At 49.0% G+C, this 21,802-nt stretch overlaps 1 protein-coding gene across 2 annotated transcripts; it reads left to right on the forward strand.

Annotated features, from left to right (window-relative positions):
* The first annotated feature begins 721 nt into the window (after positions 1–721).
* On the forward strand, positions 722–16,741 carry TBC1D21 (TBC1 domain family member 21). Of its 2 annotated transcripts, XM_030813828.1 has the most exons (11): positions 722–947; positions 8,885–8,992; positions 9,130–9,233; positions 11,637–11,731; positions 12,267–12,377; positions 12,489–12,589; positions 13,587–13,683; positions 14,026–14,126; positions 15,147–15,263; positions 15,958–16,041; positions 16,596–16,741. In XM_030813828.1, the coding sequence occupies exons 1-11, from the start codon at positions 888–890 to the stop codon at positions 16,626–16,628; spliced, it is 1,011 nt and encodes a 336-aa protein (XP_030669688.1). In that variant the 5' UTR covers positions 722–887; the 3' UTR covers positions 16,629–16,741. The 2 variants fall into 2 exon arrangements, with proteins under 2 accessions (XP_030669688.1, XP_030669689.1); XM_030813829.1 differs by lacking the exon at positions 8,885–8,992.
* The last annotated feature ends 5,061 nt before the right edge of the window (positions 16,742–21,802 follow it).

The following is a 21,802-nucleotide window of genomic DNA, read 5'->3' on the forward strand; positions in this document are numbered from 1 at the left end:
ATATTGACCCTGGCCTAAAGGAACTCAGGGTAGGAGGTGATATGGGGCATGCACAAATCTCTGTCACACATACAGAGAGGGAAGTGAGACGAGGTCTAAGACAGCTTCATTTATTCCCATTCAATTAAATCATTAACTCAGCTACTCAGGCACAATCCTAAGTGCTCTAGATAAAAAGCTAAATAAAACTGATCTCCACCCCAGAAGCTACCATTCCAATGCTGAAGCTGTCACTCCAGGAGGCATATCAAAAACGTTCCCCAGCCCCCCAGGTCCCAGCCCTGACATACCGATTCTGAATCTTTGTAACTGATACCCAAGACATCTGAAGCCTGGTTTCTAGTTATTCTCCAACTTTGGGCACTGGTCTGGTGGAATAGGGAGGGAGTCCAGCTAAGAGAGTCCAGAGGAAGAGTCAGAGATAGAGAGCAAGGCTTCATGGCCCACCTCTCCCTGGAAGCCCTCCTTGACCAGCACAGCCCACTATGATCCCCATGTCCTCTGAATCCAACCTCCACTGCGTGTACTGCAGTTTTGCATTTTTCTGTTTGTTGTTGTTTTTTTGTTTTTCTTTTTTTCTTTCTTTCTTTCTTTTCTTTTCTTTTTTTTTTTTCCACAACTAGCAAGTTTAATCCCTCCTCTCCTGCTTGTGTCTCATCTGTAAAGGTGGGTGCTCCCGTGTTCCAGGTCATTGTGATGAAGGTTCCAGGGGCCTTGTGACACACCGCTGGCCGGCTCTGTTCAAGTGCGGGAGGTCAGGAGCAGCCAGTTCCTTCTGGGAATGCAACCCATCTCCGAAAAGGAAGATCACATTCCTCTGCTGACTAAGCATCACTAGGGCTCCAAGTGAGTTCTGATCAGAGGCTGTTTGGAAGACAACAGGGGCCATGACCACCCTCTCTCCTGAAAACAGCCTCTCTGCCAGACAGTCAGCCTCCTTCATCCTGGTGCGTGTTCTTTGTCAGCTCTGAGTGCCTCCCTCCCCAGCCTCTGGTTGGCACTGGGGCCATTTTCCCTTGCTGGGTGGGAAAAGCTAGAACCCTGAGCTAACATAGAAGGTGGAGCAAGGGCGGTTGTACCTTACTCTTACTATCAGCCCAAGGACAGGACTGAGACATCCAAGCCCCCTTTCACCTTCTTTCCAAGCCAGCAAAACCTTCTCCCCGTATGTGCTATTCTAACTTTATTGAGTTGTAGGTTTGCAGGGGCATCCCTGAAGATGCTGATAGATTTTCATCGGCGCTTTTTGCCAACAATTTTGGTATACTGCCACCAGGTGGCAGTAATGTTTTTGTTAGTAGGTAGTTCTAAACCCGGTTTACAAGTTACAGCTATTTGTTAGAAGTCGGCTTCAGTCATAAAAATTTTCCACACAGTATTTTTTCAAAATCATAACTAATTACAATAACTTTAGCCAATCTCAAGTCTCATTAATCATAGTGATTAAGAGAGTGATACATAAAAATGCAAAATGGACACCCCTCTCCCTGAGTTTTAAATGTTATTGCTTTATGGCAAATTATCACCAGGGTTCGCTTTAAATTTTCTTTATTATCTTTCTCATTTCTCTGAGCTGAGAGAAGGCTAATAAAATAAACTGTCACATAGCATTTATTATGTACGATGACTGTTCTAAATGCTTTATTTATAGTCATTCATTCTCATCAAAACTCTATGAAGTGAATAATGCTGTTGTCTTCCTTTCATAAATGAGAACGTGGAGCCACAGAGACTTTGTCACTTGCCTACAGTCACACAGCTTATAAGTGGCAGAAGTTGTATTTGGACCCAGACAGGTGGGGTGCAAAAATCAGTATTCTCAAAGTGTGGCATCCAAACCTGCAGCATTAGCACCAGCTGGGAACTTGTAAGAATGCAGACTCTTGGGCCCCAGATCTTCTGAACAAGAAACTGGAGACGAAGCCCAGAGATCTGTGTTTTTTGTAACTCATCCCTCCAGGGCACTCTGATGCACAATCAGCTTTGTGAACCACTGTTTTAAACCATTTTCTTCATCACGGTGCTGTACTGATGATACACCCTCCACACCTGGGTTGGTAATAATTGCTGAAGTGGGGACCCACTGTTACAGTTGGGAGTGTATCTTGTCCTCAGGTGAACTGGAGTAGAAAAGAGAACCTTGTCCGGGTGCAGTGGCTCACACCTGTAATCCCAGCACTTTGGGAGGCTGAAGCGGGCTGATCATCTGAGGTCGCAAGTTCAAGACCAGCCTGGCCAATATGGTGAAACCCCCCATCTCTACTAAAAAATACGAAAAATTAGCCAGATGTGGTAGTGAGCCCCTGTAATCCCAGCTTAACTTAAGAGACTAAGGCAGGAAAATCACTTGAACCAGGGAGATGGAAGTTGCAGTGAGCCGAGATCGTGCCACTGCACTCCAGCCTGGGCGACAGAGCGAGACTCCATCCAAAAAAAAAGAAGAAGAAAGAAGAAAGAAGGAAGGAGGGAAGAAGGGAAGGAAGGAAGGAAGGAAGGAAGGGAGGGAGGGAGTGAGGGAGGGAGGGAGGGAACCTTAAGCAAAGTCAACGACCTTCCCTGGGCTTTATTGGAGGCTCTGTGGCTATGAGTATTCAAAGAAACTTGGCATTAAAACCCTCATGAAAAGTTTTTCTTGTCCTCCAAAGGCTTTCTTATTTTACTGAAAATATGGAGAAAACCCCTAACCCAATGATGCAGTGGGGAGAGGAGATTTATGCCTGAAGCCAAGGCCTCTAGCAGCAGGAAACTTTTAGAGGGACTGAACCACTTAGGGCTCCCACTTCTTGTCCCCTCCCCCAGGGGAAGAATGGCCAAGGCTTCCTCAAGTTTGCTGATGTAGAACTTTAACCTGCCTAGATACACCCTGAAGATGGGAGATTTCCACAGCTGCTCTATCTAGCAGTACACTTCCCAGGAGATAAAGGCACCATTGCAGAGCTGGAGGGTATCCAGCCCCTCGCAAACTGCATACTTCCCCTCCCGGATTACCAGTTCATTATACCCAGTGTATGGGAAAGGGTGTTATTAGGTTGGTTGAGCAAAGAACAGAGGAATATGGGAAGATGAAGGTTGATTTGAGAAGCCACTGTGTTGACAATCTCTGCCACATTAAAGGAGCCCAGATACACATTCTCTCATCTAGCATAGGCAGGTAGGTGGTGTGCATGCAGAGAGGGGGCTTCTAAGCGACATTTCCTCCTTGGTCTTCTGCAGGTCAACAGCCTTCTTGTTCTGGTCCTTGGCTTACTAGCAAGTGTCTAAGATAGTCTTGTGGGTGGCCTATAGTTTGCTGAAGTTTGGAGAGATACAGGGAACAGGTGGGTGTAGAGAAATGGAGTTTCCTAGAAGGAAGAAGCAGTGACTTTTTTTGTGGTTTTTTTTTTTTTTTTTTTTTTTTTTTTTTTTTTTTTTTGAGACGGAGTCTCGGTGTGTCACCCAGGCTGGAGTGCAGTGGCGCGATCTCAGCTCACTGCAAGCTCCGCCTCCTGGGTTCACGCCATTCTCCTGCCTCAGCCTCCCAAGTAGCTGGGACTACAGGTGCCCGCTACAACACTCGGCTAATTTTTCGTATTTTTTTTAGTAGAGACGGGGTTTCACCATGTTGGCCGGGATGGTCTCGATCTCTTGACCTCGTGATCCACCCATCTTGGCCTCCCAAAGTGCTGGGATTACAGGCGTGAGCCACCGCGCCCGGCCGAAGTAGTGATTTTTATAAACAAATTCAACCATGGCAAAGTAGGCAGATGGCCAATTGTTGCAGGTAGAAGTTTAGAAATGCAAATTCTCTGAATACTCAACAGATGTCTTCTTGTGAGGTTTCTAATTATTTCTGCCTTATTTCATTGATGCTGTATCTTTTGTTATGGTGTGCGGTGCATGTTACTTTAATTTCAATATTACCTCTCCATTGTGTTTGACTTTTTTTCATATCTTTGTTCATCCTTTATTTTTTATTTATTTATTTATTTTTTGAGACGGAGTCTTTCTCTGTCCCCCAGGCTGGAGTGCAGTGGCGCAATCTCGGCTCACTGCAAGCTCCGCCTCCCGGGTTCACGCCATTCTCCTGCCTCAGCCTCCCGAGTAGCTGGGACTACAGGCGCCCGCCACCACGCCCGGCTAATTTTTTTGTATTTTTAGTAGAGACGGGGTTTCACCGTGTTAGCCAGGATGGTCTCGATCTCCTGACCTCGTGAACCGCCCGCCTCGGCCTCCCAAAGTGCTGGGATTACAGGCTTGAGCCACCGCGCCCGGCCTCATCGTTTATTTTTTAATCATTGTAGGGCATTTGATTTTAAGGTATTTCTTTTGTTCACAGCTTGTGTAAGATACATATTTTTTATTTCAGTGGAAAATCCTTGCTTTTTAATTCCTTCCCACTGCCCCTCCCACCCCCAGCACGGCATTAGGGTTAAGCCTCTGACTCTTGCATCAAACAGCTTTGGGTTCAAACTTCAGCTCTGATACTTTCTGTGTGATCTCAGATATGCTAATTAACCCTCCTACGGCCTCAGGTCCCTGATCTGTAAAACAGTGCAAGAACTATACCACTTCATAGATCTTGTGAAGATTAAATGGGTTGATATATATAAAGTGCTTAGAACAGTGTCTGGCACATCATCAATTGCTTTTTAATGTTTACAGCTAATAAGAGAATGAAATGCATTTATTTTCATAATTAATTTCTTTGGGTTTCTATCATTTTTATGATAGAAACTTTTATTAATAGAAACTTTATACTTTTATTAATTCCTTGTTGTTTCCTGTATTGCTTGCTTTTATTTTTTAAAGTGAGTTGGAAGATGTCCTGTTCCTATAAATTCCTAATTTTTAAAGTCAAAAATAAAGCAATTTCTTTTGACTCCATCCTAGTATCTAATAAAGAAATAGAATCTGCAGTTAAAAACTTTCCCACAAAGAAAACTTTAGCCCAGATGGCTTCACTGGTTCTACCAAATATTTTAAAAAGAAATAATACCAAATCCATACAAACACTTCCAGGAAACTAAAAAAAAAAAAAAAAAAAAGAAAAGAAAGAAACACATCCTTATTCATTCTATGAGGCCAACATTACCCTGATACCAAAATTAGAGATATTACAAGAAAAGAAACTCACAGGCAAATGATTCTTGTGAACATGGATGCAAAAATTCTAAATAAAATTTTAGCAAATAGAATCCAGTGATGTATAAAAAGCATAGTACATCATCACCAAGTGGGGCTTATCCCAGGAATGCAAGGCTTATTTACCATTCAAAAGTACTCAATATAATTTACCATACTAACAAACTCAAAAAAAGAAAAGCCATATGACCATTTCAACAGATAGAGAACATTATTTGACAAAATCCAACATCCATTCCTAATTAAAAACTCTCAGCATGCTAGAACTGGAAGGGACTGTCTTCAACCTGATAAAAGGCATCTGTAGAAAGCCTAGAGTTCATATCATACTGAACTGTGAAAGCCTGAATGCTGCTCCTCTAAGATTAGGAACAAAGCAAGAATGTCTTCTCTCACCACGTTTATTCAACATTGCACTTGAGTTCTAGCCAGTGCAGTAAAACAAGAAAAAATAAATAAAAGGTATCCATACTTGAAAGGAAGAAGTTAAACTGCCTTTACTCACAGATGAACATGCTCATCTATGTGAGAGTTGGCAAATTTTTTCTGCAAAGGTCACAATAGAATTTTTGGCTTTGTGTCCACGCAGTCTCCGTTGCAACTACTCAACTCTGCCATCATAGCATGAAAGCAGCCACAGACAAAAATGAATGAGTGGGTGTGGTTGTATCCTAATAAAACTTTATTTAGAAAAACAGATTGGAGGCCACATTTGACCCATGGATCATAATTTGCTGACCCCTGGTCTATGTCAAAAATCCCATGGAATCCACAAGAAAGCCACTAGGACTAATAAGAGAGTTTTACTAGGTTGCAGGAATACAAGATCGATATATAAAAGTACATTGTATTTCTATTAGAAATTTAAATTTTAAAATGATACTTTCTATAGTAGCATCTGAAATCTGAAATACTTACGGATAAATGTGACCAAATATATGAATGACCTAGACACTGAAAACTACAAGACACGGCTGAGAGAAATTTTAAAAGACCTACATAAACGGAGAAATATATTGTGTTCATGGATCAGAAGACTCGACAGTGTCATCAATTCTCCCAAACTGGCTTACAGATTCAATGCAGTCTCCACCAAAATCACAGCTGCCTTTATTATAGAAATGGACAAATTGACTAAAATCCTTATGGAAATGCATTTCTAAAGTTAAAGCATTTCCTTTTATAGTTAAGGATCCCGGGACACAGCCCAGCTTTGCCTGTTCCCTTCTGCTTCCTGCCACATTGCATGCTGAGTGTTGCAGTTTCTGAATGAGTGTAGGTTGGGAGAACATGATGACAGTCAGAGGGCCAGAAAGCTTGCTCTGATGAGTGGCAGTGTCTATGCAGGTGGGGAACACATCAAGGCAGACCCTGCTTCCAGGGTTAGGCCCACACCAAGATTTGTAACTTCTTGGCCCATATGTCCTATTTTGGTTCAGATGACAGGGCATACATGAGTTATTAAAAATGTGTTTCTCAATCCATTTCCATCAAATATACAGTTAGTGGAAATTATCCCAATTTGGGGCCTGTAGGCTCTTATTTTTAGTTAACAATGCTGCTTTGCCTTCATTTATTTATTTATCTATTTATTTGAGAAGGAGCCTTGCTCTGTCACCCAGGCTGGCATGCAGTGCCATAACCTTGGCTCACTGCAACCTCCGCCTCCCAAGTTCAAGCGATTCTTCTGCTTCAGCCTCCTGAGTAGCTGGGATTACAGGCACCCCGCCACTACACCCAGCTAATTTTTGTATTTTTTTTTTTAGTAGATATCGGGTTTTATCATGTTGGCCAGGCTGGTCTCGAACTCCTGACCTCAAGTGATCTGCCTGCTTGGGCCTTCCAAAGTGCTGGGATTACAGGCGTGAGCCACCATGCCTGGCCTGTTTTGCCTTCTAATACTTTACTCCTCATGTGGTTTGTGGGCTAGCAGCATCACCTGTTACTCAGGAGCTTGTTAGAAATGCATCATCTTGGGCCCCACCCCAAACCCTCTGAATCAAAATCTGCACCTGCAGAAGATCCTTAAGTGATTTATATGCAAATTTAATTTTGAGTCACATATTCAGATGTATACTAATGGGAAGTTGGGAGTGTGTATATTTACATGTCTACTCAGCTCTGTCCATCAGCACATCTTTATGTCTGCAATGTGACATTTGAAGATATTCTTCTCTCCAGTAGAAGAGAATACCCCAGGAAGAAAGGAATCTTCTCTTATTCCAACAGGAACCCTCATTTCTCGTTGTTGTTGTGAGACATTATTATTATTATGTGCTCTGTTGCCCAGGCTGGAGTGCAGTGGTGTGATCTCAGCTCACTGCAACCTCTGCCGACCGGGTTCACGTAATTCTCCTGCCTCAGCCTCCCAAGTAGCTGGGATTACAGGCATGCGCCACCATGCCTAGCTAATTTTTGTATTTTTAGTAGAGACAGGGTTTCACCATGTTGCCCCAGGCTGGTCTCGAATTGACCTCAAGTGATCCATCTGCCTTGTCCTCCCAAAGTGCTGGGATTACAAGCATGAGCCACTGCGCCTGACCCTAGTTATTATTTTATAAGCATTTTGAATTACTCTGCATGCAGTGCACTCACCTCTCTCCAACACATACACACACACACGTCCACATACACATAGCACACAGATATATACCACACATACACACACACACACACACACACACACCCTTATCAAATGCAGAAACTATCTCTCATAATGAACCATTTTACATTTCCAGGAAAGGTAAAGTGGAGCTCATAACTGTGTCTAATTAATGCTTATTTTATATTTTCCTGTGATCAAAGCAGTGTACATTATTACAGAAAATTTTAAAAATACAAGAAAGGCCAGGCGCAGTGACTAATGCCTGTAGTCCCAGCCCTTTGGGAGGCTGAGGTAGGTGGATCACCTGAGGCCAAGAGATCAAGACCATCCTGGCCAACAAGGTGAAATCCCCTCTCTACTAAAAATACAAAAATTAGTTGCATGTGGTGGCGCGTGCCTGTAGTCCCACCTACTTAGGAAGCTGAGGCAGGAGAATCGCTTGAACCCGGGAGGCGGAGGTTGCAGTGAGCCGAGATCTGCCACTGCACTCCAGCCTGGCGACAGAGTGAGACTCCGTCTCAAAAAATAAAAAATACAAGAAAAAGGATAAAAAGTACTTATTTCCTATCACTCAAAGATAATCACTGTTGTTTTTAGTGGGAGGGGGACTGTTTTGTATTTTCTCAGTCTTTTTCTAACAACTTTATAGTAGTCAATGCATTATATATTAGAGTTTATGTGGGGCATTATTATAATATATAACGGACACAATACATAGAGAGGTATTACTATGAGTGCCATAGTTGTACTATAGAGTATAGTACATAGAGAAAATGCTAGATATACAATTCTGTATTCTGCTTTTTTCTGTTAACATTTGTATTTTTTCAGATTATTATTCATTCCTTGTAAACAACATTTATATGCTTCAAAATATTCCATTGAGCACATAAACCACAGTTTACTTAACTACCCCCTTATTGCAGAACATTTAGAGTGCTTGCATTTTTCATGTTGGTGAGTAATGTGCATGAAAATTATTGTGCATACAGGATTTTTTCTATATATTTTCAGTAATGTCCTCAAGATAGATTTCCAGAAGTAAGTCAGGCTGTGCGCTTTGATTCATATTGCAAAGTCCAGAACATATTATTTAAAATCACACTTAAAAGCCGAAGGCTTCTAACATAAGGTGGAACTGGTTGTTGCTTTTGCCAGGTGAAGAGAAAACCACCCATTGACAAGACAGAATGGGACAGCTTCTTTGATGAGAATGGCCACTTGGCCAAGTCACGGGACTTCATTTGTGTTAACATCCTGGAAAGGGTGGGTCCCCAAGCTACCCTTGGTGTTGCCCTGGAACTGGGAGCATGGATGGGCAGGCGGCAGGTGTGGCGTTGGATGAAGCCCTTTTGGTAGGCATCGATAGAGCCCATGACCCCCACCTCTCACCCCCACCCCAGGGTCTGCACCCCTTCGTGAGGACTGAAGCCTGGAAATTCCTCACGGGCTACTTCTCATGGCAGAGTTCCCAGGATGAGCGGCTCACGGTGGACAGCATGAGGAGGTAGAACACTCCAGACACTGTTGGGATGGGAGGAGGCCTGCAGGTGGCAGATGCTGCCTCCCCAGCCTGCAGACTATCTTCTGCCCTCATGCAACTTCTCATTCTGAGAGGAACCCCATGCCTCCTGACCCAGGCACAGCACACAGGAGAGGCGGCCAGTTCATGCCAGTGCCTTCTCTCCCCGAGCTCCATTTACCAGCCCATCAACTGCCAGGCATGGGCTTGGTCCCAGCCACTCCTCTTACCCCTGGGCCCCAAGTCCCATCCTTCCCTAGGGCCTATGCATTCTCCCTCTGAAGCAGCCCTTGAACAGAGTCTGCCACTGTCTTCCCTGGGTGCCACCCCAACTCCACCTCCTCCCTGCCCCCCATGGCTGAGCTGCCTCCTGGGTCTAGTCTCCTCACTCCCTGCCTGTGCCCAGTGTTTCCTCCCAGTGCCCAGGGGGAAGGTACAAAACCCAGTATGGGCTGCGTGTGTCCTTAGATGAAACACTCCCAGTGGTGTAACTGGTAACGTTTCAAATAGCACATCTTCTCTTCCAAAAACTTCCTGATCCTAGCTCCACATCGCCCACTATCCCAGAGCCTGACATTCCAACCACACTGACAGCCTCACCAACTCCTCATTTGCCCACTCCTGCCCTAGCACAGACCACATTTGCACTCCCCTCTGTCCTTGATTCACCCTTTCTCCTCCCTCCACAACGGCTTTCTATCATCTGCCTATCAGTAGCCCACCCTTCCTTCAAGGCCCAGATCCCACAGTATACCTCCTCCAAGCAGCCCTCCCAGATCTCCCAAGGGAGCCAGGGATGAAGCACTTTGTTTCAGTAGATAACACACCATCTTTGAACTTGGACCGTCTTGGATTTGGAAACCGCGTTCAAATTTCAGCACTCCGATTTACACCCTGGGTGAACTTGCCCATGAACTTCAGTGCTGAAGTCTCAGTCTCCTCCTCTATAAAATGCGGGTAACAATCGATTTCACAGAGTGGTTGTGGGGGCTGAATTAGATAATACAGGTAAGGCACCTTGCACAGGGGAGGAATCAGTAGCTTTTATGATTTTGATGGGAATCCTCCCTCCCTGAAGCTGGAGGCCCTTGACTTGCACTTCCATGACCCTGGGCACTTGGTCCCACAGCAGTGAGACTGGAGCCTGTGTCTTCCCTCCCAGGTTGAATGCAAACAACGGCAGAGGCTGCAGCCAGTTTGCCTTTGTCTCGGGCCCTCTCCTGACCTTGCCTGTGCATGGGAAGGCTCTGTACACACTGGCTGAGTCAGACTGACTCCACTGCTGAATATCTTCCTATCAGAGGAATGGACTCCTTTGGATTGTGGCTGCATGACTGTGTAGCCTGGGCTGGACTCACCTGTCTGGGAGCCTGAAGCAGGGGCTAGGCCCAGCCCCAAGGGAGCATCCAGACAGAATGTGGAAAAGATTCCCATGCCGGGGCCAGCCAGAGTGACCCAGGGTGGGACGGTGGTGTGAGGGCTGGGCTAGGGAGCTCAGAGGGGCTCGGGAGCTCTGACAAGAGCCCACCTGTGTTCGTTTCCTGAGGCTGCTTTAGCAAGTACCACAAACTGGGTGGCTTCCGACAACAGAAACCTGTCCTGTCGCAGTTCTGGAGCCAGAACCCCAAAATCAAGGTGTTGGCTCCTTCCAAAGGCTCTAGGGTAGAACCCTTCCTTACCTCCCAGCTTCTGGTGGCTCCTGGTGTTCCTCGGCTGGTGGCTGCCTCACTCCATTGTCCCCATGGTCGTGAGACCTTCTGCTCTCTGTGTGTTATAAGAACACATATCACTGGATTTGGGGTCCACCTGGAAAGTCTTAAGTTAAGGATCTCATCTGGAGATCCTTAACTTAATCACATCTACAAAGACCCTTTTCCCCCATATGGTTACATTCACAGGTCCTAGGGGTTAGGACATGGATATGTCTTTTTGGAGGCCACCATGCAGCCAGTGATACCAACTAATCATATTCTAATAATGAGGACAAAACACCGCCTCACTCAGCACTTCCAATTCCAAGGCACAGGTGCCAGTATTATGCCCATTCTACAGATGGGGAAACTGAGGCTTAGAGATGGAAAATTATGTCCCCAAGACTTGCCCCCAGTGGCAGATACCCCGTTATTAAGGTGTAGAGCCAGGATTCAGGTGCAGCGTTTGGAGTACAGAGCCCAGGAAGTTAAACTGTCTCCATTCTGCACTCCAGGCGCATGTTGGAGGACAGTTAGGGTGGCACAGGTTGAGATGAGGGAGAGCATCACAGGTAGGGTGCATGGCTGGCGAGGGTGCTGCCCTGGATCTGCCTGGGGCCCGCTAGCTGCAGCTGCTCATTCTCCACTTACCAGAAGGGGAAAGCCACCTTGTTCAGCCTCAGTTCTGTTCTCACAGGAAGAACTACAAGGCCTTATGCCAGATGTATGAGAAGATTCAGCCCCTTCTGGAAAACCTGCACCAGAACTTCATAGAGACTCGCGATAACATCGGTGAGCAAAGCGGGGTGGAGAGGGCTGGGCAGAGGGAGGGCTTGAAGCCAACCCTGCCCCCTTCTCAGCCACTTCCACGGAGGGATGGTTCCAGGATCCTGGGAGTTGCTTTGACTTGTGCCTGGAGTTTTGCCAGCTGAACCTTGGTTAATCTACCCCACCAGTCTCTCCTGGGTGGCCCTAGATGCCCCATACCATGTTTCCCTGGGCGCATGATGTTCCTGCTGCCTGGTCTTCCTCTCTCCTTTCTTTGGCTTTGAACAAGGTTGGATTTGAACTGGACAGAGAGGAAGGGTGGGGGAGGACATTCCTGGCCAATGGTACAGCCTCGTCAAAGGGTTGGAGGTGGGAAGAAACACAGACAGCTCAGGGTGTGGTGAGGAACAGAGCCTGGCAGGGGCTGATGTAACTTTCACAGCTCCCTCTCCCTCCATGATGTCCCAGGGCCTGCCCATTGGGGTAGGGGAAGAAATTCACCCATAGACCTGCTGGATGTGATCTGGTGCCACCCACTTGTCCCTTGCTTCCAACCTAGCATGTGACATTCAGAAACTCTATGACAAAGACCCCCTGGGCAATGTCCTCATCGACAAGAAGAGGCTAGAGAAGATCCTGCTCCTGAGTTATGTCTGCAACACGCAGGCAGGTGAGCCTCAGCCTCCCCTTGTCAATGCCCTCCCGGGACCTGGCCCAGCCTAAGCCAAGGGTCCAGGCTCTCCCACCCAGCCCCTCCTCCCCAACCCCCTCTTCGCCACAGAGTACCAGCAGGGCTTCCATGAGATCATGATGCTCTTCCAGCTGATGGTGGAGCACGACCACGAGACCTTCTGGCTTTTCCATTTCTTCCTGCAGAAAACGGTGAGGGCAAGGCCTGAGCTCAGGGACACCCCTCCCCAACCCCCCACTACTCCCCAAACAACTCCTTGAGGCTGGGCAGGCATTGGCAGCCCCAGCCATTCCCTCCAACCCCAGCCATTCCCTCCAGCCTTCTGGGTCTCAGAGGAGCCTAGAAGGGTGATGCTAAACCCAGTGGTTCAAAGTAGTGGTGGTGGGGAGGCATTGAAGTGGAGAAGGGGGATGGAGCAAAGCTCTGGGTCCACCTCTCAACACACCTTGAAAAAGCATGGCTGGCCAGGCCCAGGGATGGTGCCCTCTCTTGGCATTTTCTTCCCCAAGCACGGTTCTCCTCCTTCCTCACCTCTTCTTCCTCAGTGGCTCCCCGTGGACTCCAGAATAAAATCCAATAAACTTAGGCAGTCATTCAGGGCTGTTCCCTTCACATAACCTGAATTCCTGCACACCAGGGGACTCAGTAGTCCCCAGGGCTCCCTCACTGTCCAAGTTGAAGGGTTTTGAAGGTGCAGCTCCCTGGAACACCTCCCTGGAAAGCCTTTCCTCATGATCTGCGAGAGGCTGCCCAGAACCCTCCCTCATCCCTCCTTCCACCCCACCATCCCTGCACATGTGCTTACTGCCCTTCCCTTGTCCCAGTTGGCTCTGCCCCAACACTATTGTGTGAGGGAAGAACTGGGTAACTGGGCTCACTAGACTGTGAGCCACAGTTGAGAATCTCTACTACACACACACACACACACACACACACATACACACACACACTACACAGCCACCCAGAGGTGCACAACAGATACAGACAAACTTGCATACACAGATCACAGTCACAGACATAGATATGTATGCACACACTCACACACACACACAGACTCGTAGAGACACGGGCCCAGCACACAGACAGAGACACAGAGCCTCCAGAAGTGAAGCGGGGGGAAGCAGAATTGACTCTTCCAGTGCCTTGAAGGCAAGGAGGACTCAGTCTGTCTCCCACCATCACTGGCAGGAACACAGCTGTGTCATCAACATTGGCGTGGCCAAGAACCTAGACATGCTCAGCACCCTGATCACCTTCCTGGACCCCGTGTTTGCTGAGCACCTAAGTGAGTGGTTCCCACCTCCTGCCATCTCACCCAACCCCCAGGGTAGGCATGGGAGGGGGGCTGGGACCCAACTGTTAGTCCCTAATCATGGGCGGCCGGAGAGCAGCAGAGTCATTTGATTGCCTCTCCAGGCCCTGGGAAGAGGGTTATCTGGGTGGGGATTGGAGCCTGGACAGTTAAAAGTCGACTCTAAACCATCTCCCAGGGCAGCTGGAAAAGGGGCAGCAGGCTTTTTGTATTTCCCAAGTGTTTTGCAGGCTCCATAGTTTGGCCTCATCTGCATGTGTTTGCTGCATCATATGTGTTTTCCCCTGACCACAGCCTCACCTTCTCTCCCCACAGAAGGGAAGGGTGCAGGGGCTGTGCAGTCCCTCTTCCCCTGGTTCTGCTTCTGCTTCCAGCGTGCCTTCAAGTCCTTCGATGATGTCTGGAGGTTCTGGGAGGTGAGGTGTCCAGTTAGGGATCATCAGGCTGGGCTCCACCCCTCGGGCAGAGTGGAAGCTGCAAGTCTCCCTTGCCTCCCCCTTTCTTCCTGGCTTGGATGGAGTTCAGTATCTTGGGGTTTTGTTAGGTCAGCAACCCTGCTCCCACCTTGCTGGAGGAAGCTGGAGCATCATTTTGTCCATATGTTCATTTAACACAAAGGCCCCACTGGCTGTGCCTTCTGCGGGCAGTTGACACAGGAGGGCACTCTGGCCTGTGTGGTGGGATCCTGGGCCTGCAGCTCCACTTCCCTGCTGCCCTGCCCAGGTGGCTTCCCCACGCTTTCACTTCCCCAGCTATCCCCCCAACCCTGGCCTTCCCCTTCCCCAAAGTGCTGCTTCTATGGAACTCTCTCACAGAAGGTGGGTCCCCAAGGACACCTGTAGTCCTGTGACCACAATCCTCAGGGCCATCAGCAGATGAACCCCCTGAGAAATGCCACCCCCATCCATCACTGCCCTGCCCATGGCCACCACTGCCTGCAGTGTCCAGCCCAACCATCCACCTGGCATGTAGGGCCCCACAGATCTATTCCCACCTGCCTGTCCCTCCCTCTTGGCTGGCTGGTCTCCATGCCCAAGTCCATGACCACACCCAGGCCTTTGGTGACACCCTTGGGTCATTTAGTTCCCATCAACCCTTGCTTGCCAAAACCCCACTCAAATTCGACAGTTTCCTAGTGTCTTCCCACCCCTCATTGCCTCCCTCCCCTTCCTCTATCTAATGAATTCCCTGAAGCCTCTATCTCTGAATCCCCCAGGAGACAGCACAATGCTTAGAACCAGGAGTACCTGTGAGCACATGCCTGAGTGAGTGGATGACTGAGTGAGTGAATGAATGAAGAATGACTGAATGAGCAAGTCAGCAGCAAGGCCCAGGAATGGCTGACCCTGGGCACGTGGTTGGTGGGTACCTCACCATCCTCAGGGCATCTGCAGTCTCAGGCCACAGGGCCTAGACTGAGACGACCTGACCCACAGGTTCTGCTGACGGGGAAGCCCTGCAGGAACTTCCAGGTGCTGGTGGCCTACAGCATGCTGCAGATGGTGCGGAAGCAGGTGCTACAGGAAAGCATGGGAGGAGATGACATCCTCCTGGTGAGAGCACCCTCGGGCAAGCTACCACCCCAGCTCCTGGAGGCCCTGACACCCCATCCCACCCCAGCTGCAAGACCGGGGTTCATGGGGTGCTGGGCACCAGTGCCACCTTTTCCCCCCAGACAGGAAGGGCAATGAGATCTAAGGTACGGATTACTGTGCCAAGGGCTTTTAATAGAGCTCATTTAAGCCTCACCACAAGCCTGACACAGGGAGGCTATAACCATCATCATCACCTCTAGTTAACACATGAGGAAATGGAGGCCTTGAACACTCCCTAACTATTAAGCTCTACCATCTCGCAGTTAACCCTGTGGCCCTAGGATATTGCTGAAGCAGAAGGACCTAGAGTTTTCCACCATTTTAAAAAAGCTACTGAAGTCTTTGTTGGAAGAAACAAATCTTAGGTGGCACCCTAATTATAAACCAAGTCCTTCTTCAAAGCCCCTAAGACACTTGGTGGAACCCCAGGACTCCCTAGAGCCTAACATGAAAGCTAACATTTACCATTGCCCCAAAATATCAAGTTTTAGACATTGAGCCAAGCAGGCTGGGGAGAGGTCAGGTGGTCCCCAGCGACTGCTGCGAGCAGCATCCTTCTTCCCTGGGTGCTGCAGGCAGCTGCCTGTGCCCAAGAGTGCAGGGAGATGTTTGCCCCAGCCCCACCCACAACCGCTCCCACACTGCCACGCAGGCCTGCAACAACCTTATCGACCTTGATGCTGATGAGCTGATCTCTGCCGCCTGCGTGGTTTATGCTGAGCTCATCCAGAAGGATGTAAGTTGTCCCAATGATGTGTCCTCCTCCTCCTCCTCCTCTCCTCCTCCTCCTCCTCTTCCTCCTCCTCCTCCTCTTCCTCCTCCTCCTCTTCCTCCTCCTCCTCTTCCTCCTCCTCCTCCTCTTCCTCCTCCTCCTCCTCTTCCTCCTCCTCCTCCTCTTCTTCCTCCTCCTCTTCTTCCTCATCCTCCTCCTCTTCTTCCCCCTCCTGCTCCTCTTCCTCCTCCTCCTCGTCCTGGTCGGAGCCTATCCTGATCTCCCAAATGCAGCCCATGGCAGGTGCATTCAACTTCAGAGACACAGACTGTGCCACGTTCTCTACCACCAACCCATGCACGTTGCTCCTCATCATCTTCTTGCTGTTTGCACATGTAGCTCCTTCCTCCCTGAGCAGGTTGTGCTACTTGAGAGGACAGCCCTCATCCCCCATTCCCTGTGTCCATCCCAGTGGGTCTGGGCACCCAGAGGCTCAGGAGAATGTCGCTGCTTAGAAGAACCGAAGAATGAAAGCGACAGACCAATGTCTGTGCACCTCCCATCTGCCTCCTCCCTAGGTTCCTCCGACATTAAAGGATTTCTTCCTCTGAGGACACCAAAGCCCACAGTGGACCAATGCCCTCGATGGGCAGGATGAAGGTCAGGGGCACTGGAGTGAGGGAGTAGATAAAACAGCTGCAATATAAACAGTCCTCTGGAATAATGGTTTGTGGTGGACGCTGTGTCTTTGACCTTAGGGGCTGAGACGCATGTGAGAGCTGAGACAGGATCGTACGATAGGAAGAGAGGCTGGCTGGCTGAGAGACACATTCTGAGGCTAGGGAGGGTGCTTGCTGGAAGAGACTGGGTCAGTGGCTCCTCCCTGATGGAGGGTTTTCCAAGGCTGCGGTGTATCCACATCTGGAAACAAATGGTTAGAGTAGAACCAACTCTGAAAGACTTCCAGACCCCTGTGGAGGACAAAACTGAGCACATTTAATAAGGATTAGTTCATCTGGACTCAGGTCCTTAGAGGAAGGCTGGTCCTGGGGCTCTGTCCCCACCCCCACTGCTCCCCTGCATCCTGTCACATCAATCACACAATTAAGTAATTTTTTTCCAGAGATTCCCTGCTAGTCTGTGGAAGGGGCTGGCCTGGAAGAACTATCTGATGAGCAGGCAGTTCCCTTCCTGGTTTCAAAGCCTCCCTCATAATTGTGCCTTCATTTATCAGCCTGCAAATGTGTCCTCAAGCTACATTTTATTTTCCAGTCTTGATCAATCTTTCTTGAGACTGCACTCTTTGCCCCTGGCCAGGCAGTCAGTTGCTCCGTGAGGAAAAGGTGCATCACACCTGCTCCCCCGGGCTATGCCACAGCCCTGAGCCCCTGCCCAGCCTGCCCCATGCTCTAGCTGGCCCCTCTGAGGGAAGACATGTAGATGGGCCAGAGAGGCTGAAACTGCAGAAGGGTTGGGGCTGGCTGGGTGCCCCCAGAGTTGCTCAGCAACACACACACAGACACACACACACACACACAAATGCACACACATACACACTGCCCTGCCCAGTGACTACAAGTTTTCAGGAGGGTTGACATTACACATGGGCGGGAGGGATCCCTTGCTTTTGCTGTGAACTGGTCCTTAGAGGTAAGGCATGACCATCCCTCTCACTCTTCAGCCAACTGTCCCTCTCTCTGCTCCCATCCTGGCACTCTTAGTGACCATTACTCCAAAGCCATTATGTCCCCGATGAGTGCTTGGTCTCCTTCCCCTCAGGCAAGAGTCTCCCATCCAGGACCAGCTCTGAGTCTCTTAGCTGCTGTATCTTTGCTGGAAGGTCGGGGGGGAATGCTGAAGAATGAGGGCCTGTCCCCCCAGCAACATCTTCTCTGCGTGGCTAAAGAGCTCATATTTGCTGGGCAGGGAGGCACATGGGTAAATTCATATACTACACTTCTCCTTTGCTTTTATGTTCCTAAGGCAGCTTATTTAAATAAGGGTTCCTGCATGAAAGACAGTTCTCCAAGGATGAAACTGTATTTGCATTTTGCCAGAGAGGCAGAGAACCAGAGTAAAAGACATCTTGCTGAGCTAGTTTTGGCCTTGGGAAGAGAAGAATCAATAGAAACATCAGATGAACATTTTCTAATGCTTCTTTTAGACTGGTGACTTTACATGGCCGATTATTTTTGGTTGGGACCTACACACAATGCCAAACATCTATTTCAAAACAAACATTTAAGAACTCATCTTCTAGACAACTTGCTGCCAAATCTGTTTTTAAAATCACTGGAGCCCCATTATTACACAGTCCTTTCCAGGAGCCCAGTGGATGAAGTTTGGGTGCAGATGCCAGAGCCCTGTCCCCCCACCACCCCTCTCAAGCCCCCCTCCTTGAACCTCACATCATTTCCTGTGTTATCTGCAAGGAGCCTCTTGTCTACTAGGGCACATATTTGAAAACCTGTTAAGTTTTGAGGACGAAGTGGATTCAGTCTTGACACCGAGTTGATCCAGATTCAGATAAATCCCAGGTGATGGAGTGATGAAAGTAACAATCTTAGAAGAGTGGAGCTCTCTCTGCAGTACTCCCAGCCCATCAGACTGTAGATTAGGATCTTCCCACCATGCTGCTATGCAGGTCCTAAAAAATAACACTGGGCTGTATAATTCATTCATTTATTCCCCCTTCTCTGGCTCACTTAGTTTATCATTTGTACAGGCCAGTGTTGGTTTTCTCCAGTAGGGTCCCTTCCGGAGACAGAGCTATAGGAAGCATTGAAATCCTAGAGCCTAAGTTTGTGTTATGATAGTCTAGTTTGTTTCAGCATGCATTTACTGAGTACTGTCTTAGACCATTTGGACTGCTCTAATGATGGCAGTGGTGGCCCATCTGGAGCAGCCACTGCCATGATGCCAGCTGCAGTAGGGGAGGTGCAGCGAGGGCTGCATGCTCCATGGAGCCAGTGGGAGCCAAAAACAGGCAGGAGCCCTGCCCCCTTCCTAGTTGGAGGGGTGGGAGCCCCACCCTCCCTGGCACAGCTGCAGCCACCCTGCCACGGCTGTGGACCCAGGCATCTCTGCACTCTTGGGGGCCCTGGAAACCCCCATGCCCTCACAGGCTCAGAACTGCCTGCTCCCACTGCCTGGCCTCTCCCCACTCCTGGTGCCCACTCTGATTTCGGAACAAAGCTGTGGTGGAGCCCAGGTGCTGTCACAACCCGGCCAGGTGTGCACACACCTGGGGCAGCACTGACATACCAGCCCCATGCCTTCTTGGCCCCCCTCTGGACTTTGGGTACCAACAAGCATGGAAGAGAGGCTGAGGGGGTGCTAAGGATGGCTCGGCATGGGCCTTCAGGCACCCCTCATCATGAACAGCCTGGGCACCATGGACGGCAGGTTAATGACAGCAGGAGGCAGGCAGATCCTGGGTGGAAAGGGGTAGATCTTGGTGAAACCCCACCTTCAGACCAGGGACAGTCTGAGGACTGGGGGCCAGGCTGCCAGTTCCACGGACTGGAGTGACAACCTATGGGGCTTTTTCTGGGTCTGCCCATGGCCGCTGATGGACAAATCAGCATGCACTTCCTCTCCTCTGAAGCCCATAAAAACCCCGAGACTCAGCCAGCCTCAGGCAGACTACTGGATGACCTGCCTGTGGAGAGGAGCTACTTACTGCGGGTCTCCTCTGAGCTGTTCTGTTGCTCAATAAAGCAACTCTTTGCCTTGCTCACCCTCCACTTGTCCACATACCTCATTCTTCCTGGATGTGGGACAAGAACTTGAGACCCACCGAATGGCAGGGTTGAAAGAGCTATAACACAAACAGGGCTGAAACCCACCCCTTGCTTGCCATGTTGCAGGTGACAGGAAGGAGAGAAGAGAGAAGGAGAGAAGAGCTGTAGCCCTTTGGGGATCCCAGACCCAAGAGCTCCCTGAGCCAGGGCTGTGACACCCTCTTTGGGGCTCTGTGGTTCTTGGTGTCTCCAAGCTTCCATGCACCACTGCGTTCCCTTGTGCCAGCCATGGATGCTGTTTGTGGTACTACTGGTCCAGCTGCAGCCAGCGCCCATGCCAGCATCTGGAGCTTCCCCTCCCACCACAACTGGCACACTCGGCTGGCTGTGTGCAGTGGCCAGACCCCACACTCACTCATTCACACACCCCTCAACACTCCATGTCTGGCTCTCCCTTGGCAGGTGTGGGCTCCAGGCCAATAGTGTGAGCCGAATGCAGCCTGCCAGGCCAAGTGGGCAAACAAGCCCAGCAGGCCCGAGAAAAACTCAGGCAAAGGCGTCACTGTCCACACAGGTTTCAAGCTGGAAAGGAACACCTCAAGGATTCCATGACAATAACACAATAGAGTAATGTCAGTGATGATGGCAGTGATGGTGATGGTGATGTCGGAGACGCCAGTGATGGTGGTAGTAATGTCAGTGATGGTGGTGAAGCTAATTATATGGCAGTGTTGGTGGCAGAGGTGTGATGGCATTTATGATGGTGGAGGTGGTAGTGATGGTGACATCAGTGGCAGAGGTGATATAGAATCTGGCAGTGGTAATGATGTCATCACTGGTGGTGGTGACGATAGTGCTGACTTTCATTCTGCCAACAAAAACTGACTGTCTCTAATGGTACTCCTTAAGTAGCACCAGAGGAAAAGATGAGATTCAAGGAAGGGACTGAAGGGGATTGCAGCGGGGAGGGCTCTGATATTGATGATGGTGTTGGTGGTAAGGGCAATCACGGTGGAGATGAAAACAGTGACTAATTCATTCTGAAAAAACTAGTGCCCAGCACACTTCCAATGAGCAAGGCCTAGACATAATATCTTTAAATGAATCACCGTGGCCACGAGCATAGAGATAAAGAAAATGGAAGCAGCCAGGCCCCATCCAAGCTTTCCAAAACTTGGTCCTGAGCCAGATATGAAAGCTTGGATTGAATTGGCTGCATTCCTTCCAAGCTCTCACCCTCACCTCTCTTTCACTCTTCTTCTAAGCCTCTTCCCTGGAGAATTCATTCATTTATTCCTTCTTCTCTGGCTACACTGAATGACCCCAAGGCCACTTTTTGTTCCTGGAGTTAGGATAATAGCTGTCTACCCACTAACAACTGCACAGAGTAACCGTGGATAAAACTCCAAGTTCTCTGGGCCCCCGGGTCTGTGTTTCCCCCCTCAGAGAGGAAGAAAGAAGGGGGGCTTCTGCACCCACCCTCAGGCTTGCCAGCAGAACGGAGTCCTGGCCTGAAGCCACCAGACCTTTGGTCAGTGGGGAGGAAGGGATACTCCCTCCTTTCAGGAGGAAGAACATAGCTACTAGGAAGGGCCTCCACTGCCCAGGACCCAACCCCAAAGGACAGCTGGTGGGCTGGAGCTTCAGGAGGTCACGAACAAGGGCATGTGACCCTTGCCCTCACAATTATACAGAAGCTGTACTAATTGGGTAATTAATATGTTCCACGCCTTGTGCTAAGCACTCACATGCTTTATCTAACAGAATCAGAATTCTGATTCTGATTTCACCCTCATGACTGAATTCAAATTCAGAAACAGGTGCAGTCATTACCCTCTCATTACCAGCAAGGAACCTGAGGCACTGGGTTACACAGCTAGTGATTTGCAAAGTCCAGATTTGAATGCTGATGGGCGAACCCCAGGGCCCCACTGTTATGCCATGGTATTGGCTCTTGGGCAGCTTCCGTTTTCACCTCATTCCCTGCCCACAGCCTCACTTGGTGTCTGCCATCCTCCCGCAGCCCACACTGAGTCTCCTGT

The sequence above is a fragment of the Nomascus leucogenys genome, chromosome 6 (genome assembly GCF_006542625.1).
Source record: "Nomascus leucogenys isolate Asia chromosome 6, Asia_NLE_v1, whole genome shotgun sequence".
Lineage (NCBI taxonomy): Eukaryota > Metazoa > Chordata > Mammalia > Primates > Hylobatidae > Nomascus > Nomascus leucogenys.